Source organism: Tinamus guttatus, unplaced genomic scaffold (assembly GCF_059628265.1).
Source record: "Tinamus guttatus ecotype Peru unplaced genomic scaffold, ASM5962826v1 Tinamus_guttatus_pri_ptg001602l, whole genome shotgun sequence".
In the NCBI taxonomy this organism is placed as follows: domain Eukaryota; kingdom Metazoa; phylum Chordata; class Aves; order Tinamiformes; family Tinamidae; genus Tinamus; species Tinamus guttatus.
In genome coordinates, this window is record NW_028290136.1 from 5,820,340 (window position 1) to 5,838,281 (window position 17,942).

The 17,942-nt window shown below is 39.6% G+C and overlaps 1 protein-coding gene across 2 annotated transcripts in view; it reads right to left on the reverse strand.

The window, feature by feature from the left end:
* Positions 1-17,942, reverse strand: part of SIM2 (SIM bHLH transcription factor 2) — a 49,241-nt gene that overhangs the window by 26,315 nt on the left and 4,984 nt on the right. For both annotated transcript variants that reach the window (XM_010220431.2, XM_088539341.1), the window contains exons 2-4: positions 17,802-17,884; positions 14,570-14,659; positions 7,927-8,035 (exon numbers count right to left, since the gene is read on the reverse strand). In XM_010220431.2, coding sequence (XP_010218733.2) covers positions 7,927-8,035; positions 14,570-14,659; positions 17,802-17,884 — 282 coding nt within the window. The remainder of the gene's footprint in view (positions 1-7,926; positions 8,036-14,569; positions 14,660-17,801; positions 17,885-17,942) is intronic.

A 17,942-nucleotide genomic window follows, 5' to 3' on the forward strand; every position in this document is an offset into this window, starting at 1 on the left:
GATGAGGAGTTGCAAGTCAGAGTTTATATCCATGTCTGAGACAGCAATTGAAAATGTATCATAATTTATTTTTCAGGCAGAACATTATCAAAAGGCACGCTTTCCTTCTCAGATTCAGGGAACATTTTCTATTCCAGTAGTGTATAACCATACTGCCTGGTTATCTTCCAGAGGCTCCTTCTGTGAAGAACTGCTCCGTTAGATTCTGTGAGCACTACAAATTCAGCAGGTAGCAAAGGGCTTAATTCAAACCCCACCACATAATCTTATCTGTACATTAGCATCCTCGCAGAGCTGAAGCACAGCAACCTGTGCCTGAGAACACAGAGAAGCGCTGTTGTCTCTGCACGTACATAAGATGTGTTTCCTTCTCGCAGCAGGAATATCATTTGCACGAGTAATTCAGTTATCCCCTTTCTTTTCCCAGCCTGGTATATCAAGCAATATATTCTGACTGCAAGCACTCCTTAAGAATAAAATAGCCTGTTCATATTTTAGAGATTTGTTCTTTTTTTCCTCTTGTAAGCAGGATAAATGTCATGGTACAGAAAATGAGTCTTGCTATTTTGGACACAGAATTTGAGTGCTTGTTCACTCATAGTGCACATGACTGCCAAACAGGATTCTCCAAGCATTTCTGTGAAATTATGGTTAGCTTTATGGAAGCCAGGATTGTCCATCCCTGGGGGTGCAACTATGAAATCCATCTTTGCTCTGTACTCCATCTTTCATCTCTTTTGAAAGAAAGCACTCAGAAAGCAGGAATTTTGTGGTTTGCCTGATGCTTGTACTCTGAACTGAGAAAATATAATCACTGCTTTTCCACAGCTTCACCTCTTACGCCTTCAATTTCTGCAAGGTACAAGCTATTATTTCATATGTCTTTCCGAAAGTTCACAAACTTTGAGGTTAGCAAAACAATTGCATCATTCTGCTGCAGAGCCACTTTGTAAATTAACAGTACCAGCCTGCAAACTGCACAGAGCTGCAACATGCACTCTTTTAAAAATGCTTGCCTCTCTGTCACTATGAGAGATTATGAAGAGGCATTAAAATGGAGAGGTCTTTACCCTGCTGTGGCTGTGTCATATCAATGCAAAACTCAATCGCTGTTCATTCTACAGGGCAGCCTGGATGCAGTGTCAAAGCAAATGAAAATCTCTCTCGAAGTGCACTTAGACTGCAACACTGCGAGCACTGTCACCTGCTTCTACCATCTTTCAAGTCCAGCATGTGTGGAGGCACACACCTACTTCAAGCTAGTGCAATCCTCCAGAGACAAGGCATGAATGTGTGATAAGCTGTGTTCCATGTCCCTGACGGACTGTTTTACAGGGTGGAAACACAAGGCATCATGAGTTCATTTCTGCCTAACACTTTTCTGCCCATCCCCCAAACACCATGCATATTTTTTCCCTTTCAGTGGGTTATTTTCATCTTACCTCCTCTGTACTATAAAGCTGCACATGTTCTGTTCCTATTCTTGTGTAATCTGCAAAGCATCTGGATCCCACACAGCACACTGCTGACTAGAAGAGCATGTGAGCATCTTGGCTAGCCTCTTTTGAGAGCATAACAAGGCTGCAGCTTTTCTGGAGGAGCATGAGAAAAAAATGTCACAGAGCCCACCACCTTCCCTCTCTGTATTCAGAGTGTGGGTGCCTTCAACTTCTAGAACAAAACAAAACAAAAAGGTAGAAGTACTATAGGGATCCTGCAAAGAACAGGCTGATGCAATAGTATACAGAGTTTTAAGGAAGACCCTGAAGCTGAGAATCCATATTGACCAACAGGCCTTTGATGGCCCTGCCACAGGACAAGTTTGGGAACAGGTTTGGAGAGGGCTAGTGCAAAAACAGGAATAAGAGCTGAAATTCTGCTGCGTATCAACCGCTGTCTTCACTGCTGCTGTGCCAGAAAGAGCAGTGCAAAAGTGAGGCTGTCAGTTGAACTGTTCTGTGGAGTGAAATACAGCATGCGAATGGAGGAATGAAAACCACAACTCTCCCCTGTCCTTCCTTGGTATGTGTGGTCAAGCCTGGATTCTAGGTAAGGGAGAAGAAATAAAACACGGTTAGATACACTTTCCCTCCTCCCTGTTACGGCTGCAGCATCTGTAGATACACATGCAGAATACAGGCTTAAGTGAGTATACCCTTGAGAATACTCCTTTTTAGTAACTGAGTGGCACCACTTGAAAGACAAGCTGTAAATGCCGTAGGTGGCAAAATTGTGGGTATATATAGACGATAAGTTCTTGCACACATACTAAGTTGAAAGCTGAAGTTTCTGGGCTGATTTTATTTGCTCTTGCGATGCTCGTGCAGTGGTAGGAAAGCCACAGCTCTGTTGTTAGACAGCCTGTCTTGCAAGCTTGGTTTGCAAGATATGCCCAGATTTTCTCCCCTTTTGAACAGTTTGTTCTGGATTCTGATTGCATCCAGGATCCCATCAGTGTTGAGAAGAAAGATTGTTATCATTCCTCTTATCCAAATTCAGCAGTTTGCTAGCATTGGCCCAAACTCTCTTTCGCTCTTCAAGTGACATTTGCCAACTTCAAATAGCAAAGAAGATCAAGAGGCACTGCGCAGAAGTAAAAAGTCCAGATGCTGCATTCTGAGACACCCTACTCTTTGATTCACTCCCTGATGATTACCCAAAACAATGATTTTTTTTTAGTGAGATGCCAGCAGTCTGCCTTCTTTTCCGCTTTCAGACTTCTAAAATAGTAATGTTTCCTCTAATTAGCATGCTAAGAGGAACTGGTTTAGTTAAGGGTAGGGTAATTAGTGGTGCAGTCGTCAATGCTAAGTCCCTAAAACACAGCCATGGACAAAGCACCCTATTAGAAGTACCTTCGCAAACGTCTGCTAGTATTTACCCCTCCCCATCCCTGCTCCCTTCCCCTGCCATGCACTGTGTTGTACCAAATTTGGCTTTTGAGCTGCAGCAGATCAGGTTTACCAGCCTGACAGGTGCTTAGCTCCACGCTACATGTAAGCAAAGGGGCGAGCTCCTTACCCGCCTCCATGAGTCTCTGGAGGTATTGCTGGCCAGGCAAAATTTTGCACGGCACCACAACCACAGCGTACCAGGGCCAGAGACGAGCAGCTTGCGCTGAGTCCCTCCAGCTGTCCACAAATGTATCCTCACAGCCTCTGAGATTCAGAAACTCCTGTTACCCCATCACTCAACATCCTGGAGCCCACGCCTCCTCCGGCCGCTATGTAAATACCTTCTGCCACTGCACAAGGCCCTCACACAGTGCACTGCTTTGTTAGTTCCACTACAGAGCAAATAGAAAAGAGACACTTCCAGAGCTCTAAGTGTTCCAGAAAAGACGGCACATATCAAAACCACTTCCTTACATTGAAGAGAGCGGTTCCTTGACACCACGCTACGAACCAACAACCAGAATGGTTCCCGTTGAAGTGTTGCAGATCTTGGGACAGAGGCACAGGAATCTTGGCTTTGCAACAAATACAGATGCATAAGGAGCACGAAGCTCTGAGGTGTAAGACTTCACAGGTACAAGACTGAGCCAGGACACAGACACACGTTGCAGACCAGAAATACTCTAAGCGATATTTGCAAAGAAGTGAATGGCCAGTAAAGTCACCTAAGATCTGAGCACAGCCAGTACACGCTGTTTGGAAAAGACATCAATTTATTCTTTATTTTTGTTACTAACTCATTTCATTTAAATATAATGGATTTATTTTTTTAAAACTGCACTCTGGGTACAAAATTGGTCCAATGACTCATGTGAGTTGATTCACTGAGGCATACCCTACATTTAATGTGTATATGGAAAGGAGACCTTTATTCTTCCCCAACCCCGTCACCATAAGAAAGAGAGTCCAGCTGTTGACTTCCTTCACAGCAAGAGATCAGTACATATTGCTTTACATTTTCAGTGCTGGTCATGCAAGGAAGAGGGCGGCTTAAGGACTTTGTAATTTAAAGCTGAAATTCTCCAAAGCCTCCACAGATCATGGGGCTTATGGCTTTCATTGAGTCATAGCTTATAGATTTTTAAGGCCAGAAAGGAACATTAGATCATAGGTCCAACCTGCACATTGCACATCATTAAACTTCACTCAGTTACTGCCGAACTGAGCTCAGTAACTTCTGTTTGCCTTAAGTGTATCTTCCAGAAAGCATAGAGCCTTGATCTGGAGACATCAAAAGAGGAAGAAACCACTGCTTTCCTCAGTACTTTGTTCCTGTGGTTAATCAAACTTCTAGTTATAAATGTATGCGTTATTCTAATTTGAGCTTCTGTGGCTTGGTTTTGCAGACATTGGTTCTTGATACTATTTTTTTTCTCCTAAAACAGACAGTTCTTTAGTTCCCAGTGTTTTTTCCCTTAGAAGTATTTATACACAGCAATCAAGTCACCTCCCAATCTTCTTTTTGATAAACCAAACAGATGGTGTTCTTTCATCTCTCATTATAAGCCTAACCAGCCCTTCAATCACTTTTGTGGTTCTCTTGTACTTTCTCCAATCTGTCAGTTCTTTTTTTTTTTTTAAGTGGACAACAAAATTGCATACAACAATTCAGTGTCCATTTCACTAATACTACATAAAGAATACAATCATTCATCCTCGCTACTCCCGTTTACTACTTCCCTGCTTACATACACAGGGATTTTCCATTACACCTTTGTGCCACAGCACCACCACACAAACTCACACTGAGCTGTTTGTCCCTTATGACTTTTAAATGCTTTTCAGAGCTGCTCCTTTCAGCTTCTTGGCCCCAGATCTTCCCTTACCAAAACTCACTGTAGCATCATATTTGACTTATCTGAACAAAGAAGACACAACAGCTGGTTTATAAACTCTCACTTTTCCAATTCTATTACATTTAATCCAGTTATAAAGACACAGCTTCTGAAAGCATGTGATTATTCAAGAATCTTCACTTTCATTTCATAAAAGGAGGTATCTAGCCTTCATGTTTGAAGGTGTGCCTCGTTGTACCAGAAGTGTTAGCAAAGTGTGAAGGATTTTTTAGTAGCAGTTATAATTTAAGAAGGAGTATGCTTTCTAAACTAATACATTATTTTTGAGTACCAAGATGGGGTTTTAAAGTGAATAATGGGACAACTACCACCATACAAAGAAAAGTGTGTTATGTCTGATTTTATGCAATTAGCAATAGTTTGTTCTGCCTGAGAAATAAAACTCATGCTAATAAAACTTCTAGATTTCAACACCTTCAAAGCTTAGAGCTTTCTCATGTACTATTTGGTCTTTTAGAAAAGCTTATAAGGAACTGATGAACCGGTGGTGAGAGGGGGGAAGGTTTGAAGAAGATAAAAGAGTCAATGAGGAAAAATAAGTGCAAATGAATAAATAAAGGAAAAGTATCCAATTGGGAAAGTGGAGGGGAAAGGTTCAAAAATAACTGGTGCTCTGGCTTATTCAAGATCTGTAACAGAACACCACAACGTATAGATATGTATGTTTACCTTCATGACTTCTACCATAGGAGATCTTATAAAGCTGCAACCACTGAAATAGCAACTGAGCTAAAAATACATGTATGTCTAAGGTGTAGCTGAAGTGCACATGAAGAACAAGTAAAGTTATATAAGTCAAACTGTAAATTTGTGTTACAAATATCTGCCTCTGCAGTGCAATATTGATTTTACTTCTGAGGTATTGCATGGTAGTATCACAGGCTGGAGAGTTCTGTAATATAATTAGGTTATAAGGCAAAGTTTTTATTTGATCCAGTGACTTGATGACTTAGACATATTTTAAGAGATCAAAAGAAATAAAACCAAACTAAAATGACAAAAACTGATCATTAAAAAGGCTCTTGTTTTTTCTTTTGTTAGAATATAAAATTTCTCTCACTCAACCTCCCTCTATACTAAGTTAAAAGTGGAGCTCCATGCTTTGTTTAAATATTCCGAATGCCTACTAGGATTTAGAGATAACTTGTTTCATTTGTGCCATTCATTAAAAAGTTGCAGGGCTTCACTGAATACCACTAGGAAAGCTGCTTTGATTCTTCTGGGCCAAGTATTTCCAGTTATACCTCAAGATTAAATTCATCCACCAAAGAAAATGACACAACTTGCACAAGGAAGGCAAATATGATCAAAAAGTATTCAATCAATCCTTCATTTTTTAAATGTTTAGGTAAGGACTCTGCATACTTTAATGCTCTAGTTCCATATGTTGTGTGGGGAAGAGATATGGACAAGAAAGAGGTGCATAAAAATCACTATACAAATGAGAACACAGTACACGAGAGGAACCCTATTATTTCTGAGAATAAGCACTAACAGACATGATAGGCATCCATTTGCATACAAACATAAGCAAGAAACAACTAATACCTTTCTCTGAACAAAAATAACTTCTAGAACTGCAGCACTAGTGTGCTATCCTACTGCTTCTAATAAGCCAGAGCCATAACATTTAATAGACAATAGCTGAGAGCTTATTTATATTTGACACAAAAATTATTTTCATGGGACAGTTTTAAATTCACATAAATTTTCCAATTAGCAAATAGAAATATATTACAATAAAAACATCAGACTATTGTCGTTGGCAAGATATTGAATATACTAGCCAGCAGAATGGATACCAGCAGAACTGCATGGGAAGTCATGGATTTGTATCAGAGGCATCCCCTCTGCTTATCAGTAAGGTAGAAAAAAAGGAAAAAGATAAAAAGATCTTTATTATTATTATTATTTAATTATTAAACCTGGAAAAAAAAAATGGGAGAAAACAGAATTAATAAACTATGAAATAATCAAGTAGCAGCTAAGAACAGGCCAGTAAAAGGAAAGGAAGGTTTTGTTTCTTGCGACACTGTGGGGTTAAAAAAAAAAAAAAGAGCATATGTGGGTGGGTAAGGAAGAGAGAGGAAAGCAAGAATGGTTCTTTAACACCACCTCACAGCAGTGCACATGCTCCCAGGCACACTAAACCTGCCTGCATGGAGAGGGTATGTGGTTCTGTGCAGATGGAGTCATAGGAGACAGAACTAGGGGGAGATGATCAAGTGCAGAAACAGCCCAGACACCAGAAATTTAAGAAAAAAACAAAAAAAAAATCCGATTCTCACTAGGATTTTCATGTAAGCCAAGAGTATCTCATGCTTTTAGGGGATGTGTCTTAAGGCAATCAAAAGCTGGCATGATGTGAAATACTTCTGATTAATTGATTACGGAATGTATGTGAAAGTGTGTTGAATATAATGGAGCAAAAATCTTCTAATATTTTAAAGTTCAAAGAACTGCCACTAAGAAATGAAATAATCCGTAAGAATCTTCCCTACCCTCCATCCTGCTTAGCACCGAGCCGCCTGGGTGCGTGTGGGTGAAGCGCGTGCAGTGCGTGCACAGGATCTGTGGAGTGGCGTGGTGAATCATGGAGCCAGCACCTAGGCAAGAGGGTATCCTTTTCCCAGAGAGATCATCTTCTAAAATGATGATCATTTACAAAACCCGTTCTTGCTCTTCCTACCGTGGAGGGTATTAGTTCTGGCTTTTTGTTCAAACTACAGATTTAACGGTTATTTTTTAGAGCTTTAAAAAGTACCTTCTTAATTCCAAATTGCCTAATGTATTCTTCCTTTTTCCCTCCCAAGACTGTGTAGCTGCAGCCAGGCTGTCACAGCATCCCACAAAACAAGGATTGTGGGGTAAAATCTAAAAAAAAAAGTGTTTAAAACTGCATGGGGTGAAAAGCATTATTTAGACTCGGATGCCTTCGTTTCTTTACTGCTACAAGCCAAAATGGTGGGTCACAGCTTCAAGTTCATGCTCCTCCCCCATTTGTGTACATAGCTTCACATCCGATAGGTAGGAGCTTTCATATTTCACATGTCAGTCTAGCGTGGTTACTTTTTGGAGTTTTACCAAGACAGTTTGATAACAGATCATACAGGTACCTTGTAAGAGGTGAGGATGAAGGGGCTGGTGGGCAGTAAGGACGGCTGTCATCTCGTCGTGGTCCGAAGGGTGTATGTATTCATAAATGCTATTACCAGTAAGCTCCACCTGTGAAGAGACAAGTAACATATGAAGCACTGCAGCTGCCTTTTCCTTTCTCCTTTCCCCAAAACATTGTTCAGTGACCAGCATATACTGCATCTGCATAACTACATACCATTTTTAAACATAAATCTAGTGTATCAAAACTGTGTTCCGAATTATACCATTAAACTGAAATAATTCCTTCTTTAGCAGTAACTCCTAGGGGCTTCTGTGGGAATTTCTGGTGAGGATCTGGACACACAAGAGCTGCTAGAGGAGAGAGCTGGCAAATGAAGTGATAAACTAGAGCAGCTGTAGAAATGTTAGATTGACACAAAATAGCATAAAGTCTCTGTGAACAGTGTTAACTCAGAGAGACAGATACCCTAAAGAATGGTTTTAAAACTTCCCCGAAGCAATCACCTTACATTCAGCCTGCAGCTGAGCCATCACAGCCAACCCATTAGACTTACACATTTCTTTTGTGTCTTTTCAAAGGCCATCCACCACACTCAATCCAGAGTAGTACGTAGGGCTCAGAACAGTAGTCACTGAATTCAAAAGATAGACTTCCGTATTTTCATAGATACTGGACTGAGCCTTTGCTGCTTCAAGTAAACATGCACAATAAAGAAAAAGACAAGATCTGTCTTAAGTATCTATGTTTTTCCTTTTCTCACTTTAACTTTGCTCACACAGGAACATGCTTCTGCTTTTCCCACTGCCCTACCCATAACTACTGTTGTGCAAAAAAAGAATGGAGCGCATCGTGTGTCCTCTTTGCTAACACTGTTTGCCATGTATAAAACGCACCAACAAAAGTCTCAGATAGATGGAGTAATTGATTTAAGGAGTGAACCAATACATTGAGCCTGTGTTTTAAATTAGTGTCAGGCTGCCCAATTGTTCAGTGTGGCCTGATGTGCCTTGGGCCCCCAAGATCAGAGACAGCTGAGAAGTGAAGTGATTTAACCTATTCTTCTGGGCCAATCCTACTGGTTTGCTAAGATGTGTGAGTTGCCTTTTCTTTGGAATAAATGAACTCATCTACCCGCAAAGCAATCTTCTTCCGAAAATGTTTCTCATAGTTCCATTTTCTGCATTATTCATGGAATGTCTATTCCCAGGACTATGCAAACTAACTTTTTCCCCTAGCCATCTACTCCCCCCTGCTTCTTTCCAACAAGCCCTTTCTACAAAAGTAAAACATCTGATATTCTAACCAGATATTCGCCCATTTATTTAAGTTGAATTTCACAAGATGCAGGAAGAGAGAAAAGAGAAAGGAGAGAGAGAGAGAGACAGAGAGAGAGAGAGAGAGAGAGAGAGAGAGAAAGAAAGAAAGAAAGAAAGAAAGAAAGAAAGAAAGAAAGAAAGAAAGAAAGAAAGAAAGAAAGAAAGAAAGAAAGAAAGAAAGAAAGAAAGAAAGAAAGAAAGAAAGAGAAAGAAAGAAAGAAAGAAAAAGAAAGAAAGAAAGAAAGAAAAAGAAAGAAAGAAAGAAAGAAAGAAAGAAAGAAAGAAAGAAAGAAAGAAAGAAAGAAAGAAAGAAAGAAAGAAAGAAAGAAAGAAAGAAAAGAAAGAGAAAGGGAAAGAGAGAAAGGAAGGAAAGACAAAGAGAAAAAGAAAAAGAAAAAGGAAACAAGCAAGGAAGAGAAAGAAAGGGAAAGGAAAATGAAAGAGAAAGGAAAGAAAAAGGAAAAAAATAATGAAAGAGAGAACCAGATATTTAATTATGTTGCCTCTTTTATATCATATTCTCTAAGAGTTCTCCTTAAAAAGTATTGACTGTTCCTGTTCAGGATTATAACAGGTGGGAACCTGTTATAGTAACACTCTATATTCAAGCTTTAGTGGCGGGGGAGGGAAGAGAATGCCCAGTCTCACTCTGAGTCATGCTTCTTCTCAGTGCTTCTGTTCATTTGTAATTATATGAAAGAAAAGAAGCATCCACAGCTGTCTCTGTAAATATCATAATCATCTATAGACACACAAAACTATGATTTTTCTCAAGAAATATATTGTAATTCTTATGGTGATGGGTATTTCACTGGGCTATATGCTTAGTAAACCAGAACAAGAAAAACTGCCACTGGAGTGGCCACTCAGCTAGCGTCAGTATTCAAATTGAAAGGAATGTATTCCTGTTCTTACTATTTTGACTTTGGCTAAAAATTGTACTGCTGAAGAGCATATTTTGCCTCTGATATTAAAGGCATTGCATCAAAGCATACAGTTTACAGACTAACGTTATCGGTAGCTGTCTTCAAACCATCTCTCCCTTCAATATACAGACGTTGTTACAAAAACACCACCAACCAGCCGGACTAGAGCTATCAGCTGTAGTAATTCCAAAAGATATCATCGCATGTCTGCTAGTACTGCTTATATTCATAATCACATTAACGTGCATCTATTCTTAAAATCTGTACCTTGTGGTATCTCCTGCTTTCCCAAAAGTAGTTCCTTATTTCAGAAGGACTGCTCTCAGGTGTACGTGTTTGTTCACGCAATTCACAAGACTGGGCTCAAGGTCCCAGTTTTATTCAAAACGTAATTTGCATCACAGGTCCTATATCTAAAACTCAAACCTGGAGTGCTTTGTCAAACTAATGACTGTTTTTTCTCAATATATAATATATACATAGGAAGTCTTTCTACGAGGATGCATGCATTTGCAGCCCCAGCAAATTCAGTTTGGGGTGAACGTCCAATGATGAAACAAAATTGATTGTAAAAATGCGAGCGGAAACATAAAGCTGTCTGCAAAAAGACGGGGGCTGAGCAGGAGTCAAATAACCAAAATATGTATATGTAATTTCAAAACTGACCGCAATCTCCTGCTAGGCATAGTGGACATTTGCTATTTTAAAGCCTACAGTGAAATAGTGAATACTTAAAAAAATAAATTATATGGTTCAATTCATGAACTTCCTAAAACCTCACGCCTCAGGCTTATTAAGGCTGCTTCCTCAGCACAGCTTTTTAATATCTGTAAATACCTGCTTACTACCAAATAGCGCTGTTTCCTAGTAAGAGCTTTTTTATGTGTAACTCAGCTGCACGTTTTCTTCCTGCCAAGAAATGATTCATAGTAAACACAGAGGACTGAGTAGATGGATTCTAGAGCAAATAATTACATATTTTGCCTTTCATATACTTATTTGATGAAAGTAAAATAAACTCTGGAAAAGTTCAGATGTTTGTGGTTAAATGCTTCATGATTTATCAAAAAAGTCAAAGATAAGCTTAGCTCCCCCGTGGACCCAGAAAATGGCTGGAATAAAGTCCAGGCTCTCAAAATTAAAAAAAATATGTATCTTTCACTGTTGTTTCCTAAGAGAATTATGTTCTTCATTCGGTTTCTGGACTTCGAGTGGAAAAAATATTAGGGGAATTTGAATCTATTTGTTATCCATGAAAAAATGAAGCAAGGAATTGGCTCTATCTGAGCTGGTACAAGTCAGTTTGACACTGGTCTGAGGCCGATTAAAACTAGATGAAGGAAAGGGTCCCAGCCTTCAGTATGTGTTAATACAGTGCAAAGGAACAGATGATCAAAATCCAAACCCACAAATTAAGTGACAGACCCACAAATGAAGATGTTGCCTTTTCAGAAATATTATTTCTGATGCTTCTGTCTGTGCTGTCAAAAAGAGTGAAGTAGTGGTGAAAAACAGGACGTAAGAACATAACCTTTATGTTTTTTGTGTCCACATTTTTAACTAGTAGCCCTGTTGGCTACTGAAGGGTTATTCAGAAGCTGTACATTCTTGCTGCTAAAGTTAAATTCAAGATCAACTAGAAGATAAAGACTACTGTAGTAGGTCTCCAAGAATATCTTGTAAATATTTTAAATGGACTTTTTATTTAGTCTAAATATATCTTTTTAAACAAACTACACTTTAACTGGAAATTGATGTGTAGACTAGTTAATTGTCAAAATTATTAATAAAAAGGCCTTTCTATGTACACGCTAAAAGATTTTCTACAATCATCATCACTCTGGTCTCAGCTTGTATTGGCTGGAGCTCTGTAAGAGCTCTTGTTGAAAATATAGTGCGGGATTATAACTTTGGGGAGGGAGACTTGCAGAATTTGCTTCTAGAGACCAATCTCATTCTTGTTGATGGCAGTGGCAAAACTCCCAGTGATTTCCAGAGAAGTAGGAAAAAGAACTCATTTAGAGCCCTAGGAAGCTTACAGGAATACCCTATATTAATTTCTCAGTATGTAGGAATTATCCTACTATTAATCCTAATATTGTTTAAAGAAAAATTGTCCCTTGAAAAATAAAGGATTGGGAAATTGTAAGAGCAGACTAAATGATAAAACAATAGGAGGAAAGAGGGCGGAAAAAAACCTTGTTTAGCTGTTTTATTGTATTCATAAATAAATCCTGTGTGCTGTGAAATGTCTGAAGCACTTAGTGCTTTAAGTATCTAAAACACACCCTTAAATTTTGCATCTTTCTGTCCTCCCTGATCTACAGTTTTCTGGGAAATTCAAGAGTATATCCAATTTCTTTACACACCTTTGCTATAGTGAAGTATTTTTGAATTTGCCTGTTAAGCTTATTTAAACCAACAATATCAGCAAATCCTCTTTTATTTATTTTTTTCCCTCAGCAAAACTCTTACAGCAGAAGATTATACAGATTTACCTGAGCAACGCACAGGGAATTCGGTCTGTGCAAAAGGCCATAGTGCCGTAGGAGTTAAGCATGACTAAAGCCTGTATGATGCTTTCATTCCCTTCTCCTTTAATGTGGCATAGTCTATTTATTGTCCTACTGATCTCACAGTTCTTTAATTTCATCAGATGCCTGTATAACACTGAGACCTATAAGATCAGAAGACTCCTCCAAAAGAAAAACAAAAATAAAGACAATTTCTGAACAAAATCTAGAAAAACGGTTACCATTTACCAAACTGCAAACAATATGGGAGAATTAAACTACTTCAGAAAGAGTAGTGGGAACACTTTGTGCTTTGGAATAATTGTACGGCTTAAGTGAATCTAGTTAAGCAGTTATGGTAGGTCTCTTCAAAAAGTTAGGGAAAGAAAAACGTTTAATGAAGCTGTTGAATCAGAAAAGAAAACATGGCTGTAGTTTAGGAAAGTTTATTCTAAAGCAAGGTAATATTTAAAGTTATTTAAGCATATATTAAATGTTATGAAACAACTAATACTATACTGTAGCAGACTCAACTGAAGAAATTGCTTGAACTACGAATGTTCCCTAAACACATTTTTTAACCTGCCACAAAAAAAAAAGTATTTACACAGAGCATGGATTCTCAAAATTACTTTTTCAAAAAGGGATTAAAAAACAGGGAACATAAATTGCTTTTGCATTTAGAAATGGTAAGTTGATACACTTGTTTTTTTCTAGCTATTTAGAGTTCTGCTTTTCTTATAACTACTAATTCTAATACTGCTATTATAGAAACACATCCAACGTGCTTTACAACTTTTCATTCAAAAAAATAAGTACTACTTTAGTTGAAGTACACTTACAACCAGCACAACTCAACCGCTTCTCTGCTTATGGAAATAGTGCATCTTGAACAGACTTTTTCAGTCTTGCCTGAAGCAGAACATCTTGCCCTCTCTCACCTTCATCTTCTCTTTGCTATTTATTCTTAATTTGACTTTATTTAATTCTGAGAAGTAGCTGCAACTGCTTCTGAAGAGATAGTTCTCTTTCTTGCAAGTCTTGTCCAGGGCCAAGTGAAATTAATTAGTTTTTCTTTCTGACTTTGGCAAGTTTTAGATCAGGTGTTACAGATGAATTTGTGGAATACATTTCCACACAAAGGTATGGAAACCTGTACCCTGCAATAAATACATGTCATTTTGTCCTTGTGCCTATTCAAAGAAGGCAAAAACTTAGAAATGTCCTTCTAAGAAAAAGAAAAGAAAAAAAAAGAAAAAACAATAAAACCCCCTTATACTTCTTGTGCAGAACAGTAGTAAACTTGAGTTTTATGAGTTCTATCACAACCATATAAAACGCTTTACTGAAAAGACCACTGAGCTGGAAAAACTCAGGAAAAATTACCCTGAATTCCATGTGAGCACTCATAAATCTGCCCCCCTTTTCTTTTTTTCCAAAAACACATTTACCATAAAACTCATGTTCCACATCAGATTTCCTCTCTATTTCATAGCAAGTCTCAATATCTTACACCATCTAAAACATATAGACTTGAATTCTAAACTTTATTTCAGACATATAGCATTACCACACAGGCAATGGGTTTGGGTTTCAAGCTCAGAATATATCTGCAATTTGCAATATCGTATTATTTATTACCCTTCTTAAAGGTAATGAGGAGTAAAATACAATGAACAACAACAAAAAAGATGTAACGATGATCATGATGTGGCTGAAGTGAAAGAAACTCAAATATTTAAGTAAGGCCATTTATCAGAGAACGAAGTCAAAGCTTCAAATACCCCTAAAAGCCAATGATTTTGTATATATGGCAAGATACTTACATAACTTCCAAATCTACTATCATTATTTAACAGAGAGACAAAATATATTGCTCATACCTGTGATAAGCCAAGATGTACTGATGCTGTTTCTGAGATGTACATTATTTTGCCATCTGATGCTACCACAAAAACAAAGCCATCCAAAGTCTGAAAGAGATAAATATGTAAGACAAAAGAAAATTCTTTTTAAAAATTTTACACTGATTTTTAAAAGTCTTTTGGAACTCAAGAGCGGCAAATACAGTATTATATGAAAAAAAATCCTTATCTGATCCTGCTCCTACAAACACTATGACACACACACACACATTGTGAAATCCAATTCATTTCCCTTACAGATGCTAGCTTTACTGCTTCACTTTAAGTTAACATTCTCCTGTTGATTCTGGTTATTTTAGTGCTTAGCACAAATCCTGAGCTATGTGGTACTTTTAGCGGAAAATCTAGTACTATGCAAGCCATTTTTTATGGTGTAATTGGCAGACACAGCTTACCGCTATTCACAATATATTTAATGATACTGTAAGCAATGTTTTAAATTTATTTGGATATATTTTTGTCAATGTATTTGTGAAGAGAAGACTGTCACTATGTAACTATGTGAATTTGCAAAGGACAAAAGAAAGTAAAATAAATCAGCATGAGAAAATTTATCACACTTGAAGAGATATTTATAGTCACAAAGCTATATTTGATTCTCAACTAATGGTAGTATGTGAGGCAAACTCAAGAGCCAGTCCTGCAGATTCTTATTCACAGTAATATTGATCTGAATATTAGTTGTGTGAGTAAAAACAGAAGTTTTATTTTTATCATAAATCTGTCATAAAACAAATACATTGGAAATGGTTCGGGTTAGCCAAAACTGGTCCCCATTTGTCCATACAAACTGCTAAACTGGGGCACCTTGATTCTCCAGGGCCCAAGTTTTGGCATTCTTTTAATAGCACCTGATTTCCCCAGCCAAAATTTTTAGTATCCAATATTTCTAATCAATTCGGGAACCCTTAATCAATGTCTATATATACATATGGCAATCACTGGAAAATAAATTTGGAATGGAAAATTAATTTTAAAAGTAGACAGATAAAACAAATACCTACTTTAATTCATATTTAAAGAACCAGGAGAGACATAATAAAAGTCTGTATGTTTCATGCTCTTATAGTGCTGCCCCAGTAAAAAAAAAAAAAAAATCCAAGTTATTCCTTGGCCTACTAACGATTCTGCTGCATGTAATTGAAACCAGGTTACTTTTTGCCTTTACTTTTTTGTTTGTTTGTTTTTCGAACATAAATTAACCTTCATAGCAGTATTAAAAATGGAAATAAATTATGGCATCCTTATGCATAGGTTTGCTTCTAAACATCGTCATCTTATGATTGCCCTTACTGGTATCATAATTAAGTTGGGTTAATTTTTCCATTAATGCTTCCATTAATACTTCCATTACTGAGACTGTTAGAGGTCTCTAAATAATCTCGCTATAATATATAGGCACATAGAGAGAGAGAGAAACTGAAATTTTGTATGTAAAGGTTCAGTCTAAGAAACCCTTTTTAAAAAAAAAAAAGGTTTACAATAAATGTGCTGTTTTTATTAAAATGTTAAGCATTCCTAGTGCCAGAAATAACTGAGCTGTAAAATGAGTATTACAGGTGATTAGTATATAGTATTACTGAAGTTTGCAACTTCAGTCACTAACAGCTAACAGGAAGGAGCAAGTGTAACAACGATTTTTATGATATAACTACATGTGTATTTCCAAGGTGGACCCAGTGATTTCTGAAACAGATGATCCGCCACCAGCTACTTTAATCACCATGGGCTGAAACCCCTCCACGAGAGATCATGTGCAGTTTTATCAGCATCTATTTATTTTACTCAGCCAACGGGGCGTGCTTCAGAGCCCGCGGCCCAAGGAGCGGCTCTTTTCATCCAAGGAGGGCGGATGGTGCCTTGCAGGGTGCTGTGGCAGGCAGCAAACGCCTCCCTTGGGACGGCGAGAGGCTTCACGCGGTTTGTCCCCTCGTCCTGCCAGCGGCGCCATTCTGCCTGCGCAGCGAGTCACCTCCCTTCAGCTGGACATGGCCGGCGCGGGGGACTGGCTGCTACCTGCAGGGCTGCCCCTGCCCTCCTGGCGAGCGGGGAGACCGGGTTATTTCCCGAGCGCAGCTCGCCGCCTCCCCGCCTCTCAGCACGGGCAAAACGAAACGCCAGGGCCCGGCCCCGGGGGCCAACGGCCGCGGCGGGGGGCGAGGGGCGCCGCGCGGCCAACGGCTAACGGCCAGCCGCCAACGGCTAACGGTAACGGCCAACGGCTAACGGCCAACGGCCGGTGCGTGAGGCGAGGATATTTCAAGGGACCGAGGGCCAGGGTTCGCCCCCAATGTCACCGCCTGGCGGGGACCGACGTCGGGGAGCGGGCGGCAGGAGGGGGAGCAGCCGGGGACCCCGCACGGAGTTTCTGGAGAGCCTTTTTTTTTCTTTTTTTTTTTTCTTTTTTCTTTTTTTTAAATCCCCACCCGAGCGAGCAGTTTAAAACAGCCTCGGTTCTCTATGACCAGAAATGAACCTTCTACAATAAATAATAATAATAAAAAAGACCGTTAAATGATTACGGTTTACTAGGTCTTTAAAATCAGGAAAAGAAAAAAAAAAAGAAAAAAAAAACAACTTGCTGTATTAAGCTCACATACAGCTATTTTTTTTCCTTTTTTTCCCCTAAGGCTGGCACACCCGCTCCAGCTACGACTTCCTAAACTGCCCTACACAGGGGGAATTCAGAGGAATTCCAGCGCAGATCAACGGGATTTCCAACAACTGTATTTTCAGGTGCTAACGTAAATAGGAGATTTAATCCAGATGTGCACCTCCTGCCTTAGGAGCAGCGTGAAAAAAAAAGAAAAAAATAAATGTTTCTCCTGCTGAATTATGGATGGGGGGGCTGCGGCGCCCTGGCAGGCGCCATCTCGTCCCCTTCCGCGATGACCGCGGGGCTGTTGCGGGCCCGAACGGGCACCGCGAGCAGCGTTTCAGCGCCCGCGCCGCCGCGGCCGGGCGATACCCTGCGGGCACCTAGGGCGGCACCGGGGCCGCGCCAGGCTCGTGGTGCTGCTGATAAATATCGGAGAGGGCTCCGGGGTGAAAAATGAAGCCAGCTTTTTTTTTTTTTTTTTTTCCTTCCTCGGGGTTAAAGGCAGAGGCTGCCCTGAACGGGCAGGGGAAAGGGAATCGCACTAAATAACCGGGCGCGGCACGTACGGGACGGGGAAGGCGTCCACGCTACCTGAAGCAAATGGGATCCGAGCTCCTTTGCCACGTTATCCAAGGGCCCTATCCTGCTCGGCTGTCCCCAGGCGTCGCCCAGACCTGCAAGGGAACCAAGGCGATGGTTAGCGCGGGAGCGGGGCGCACCGCGAGCCCGGCC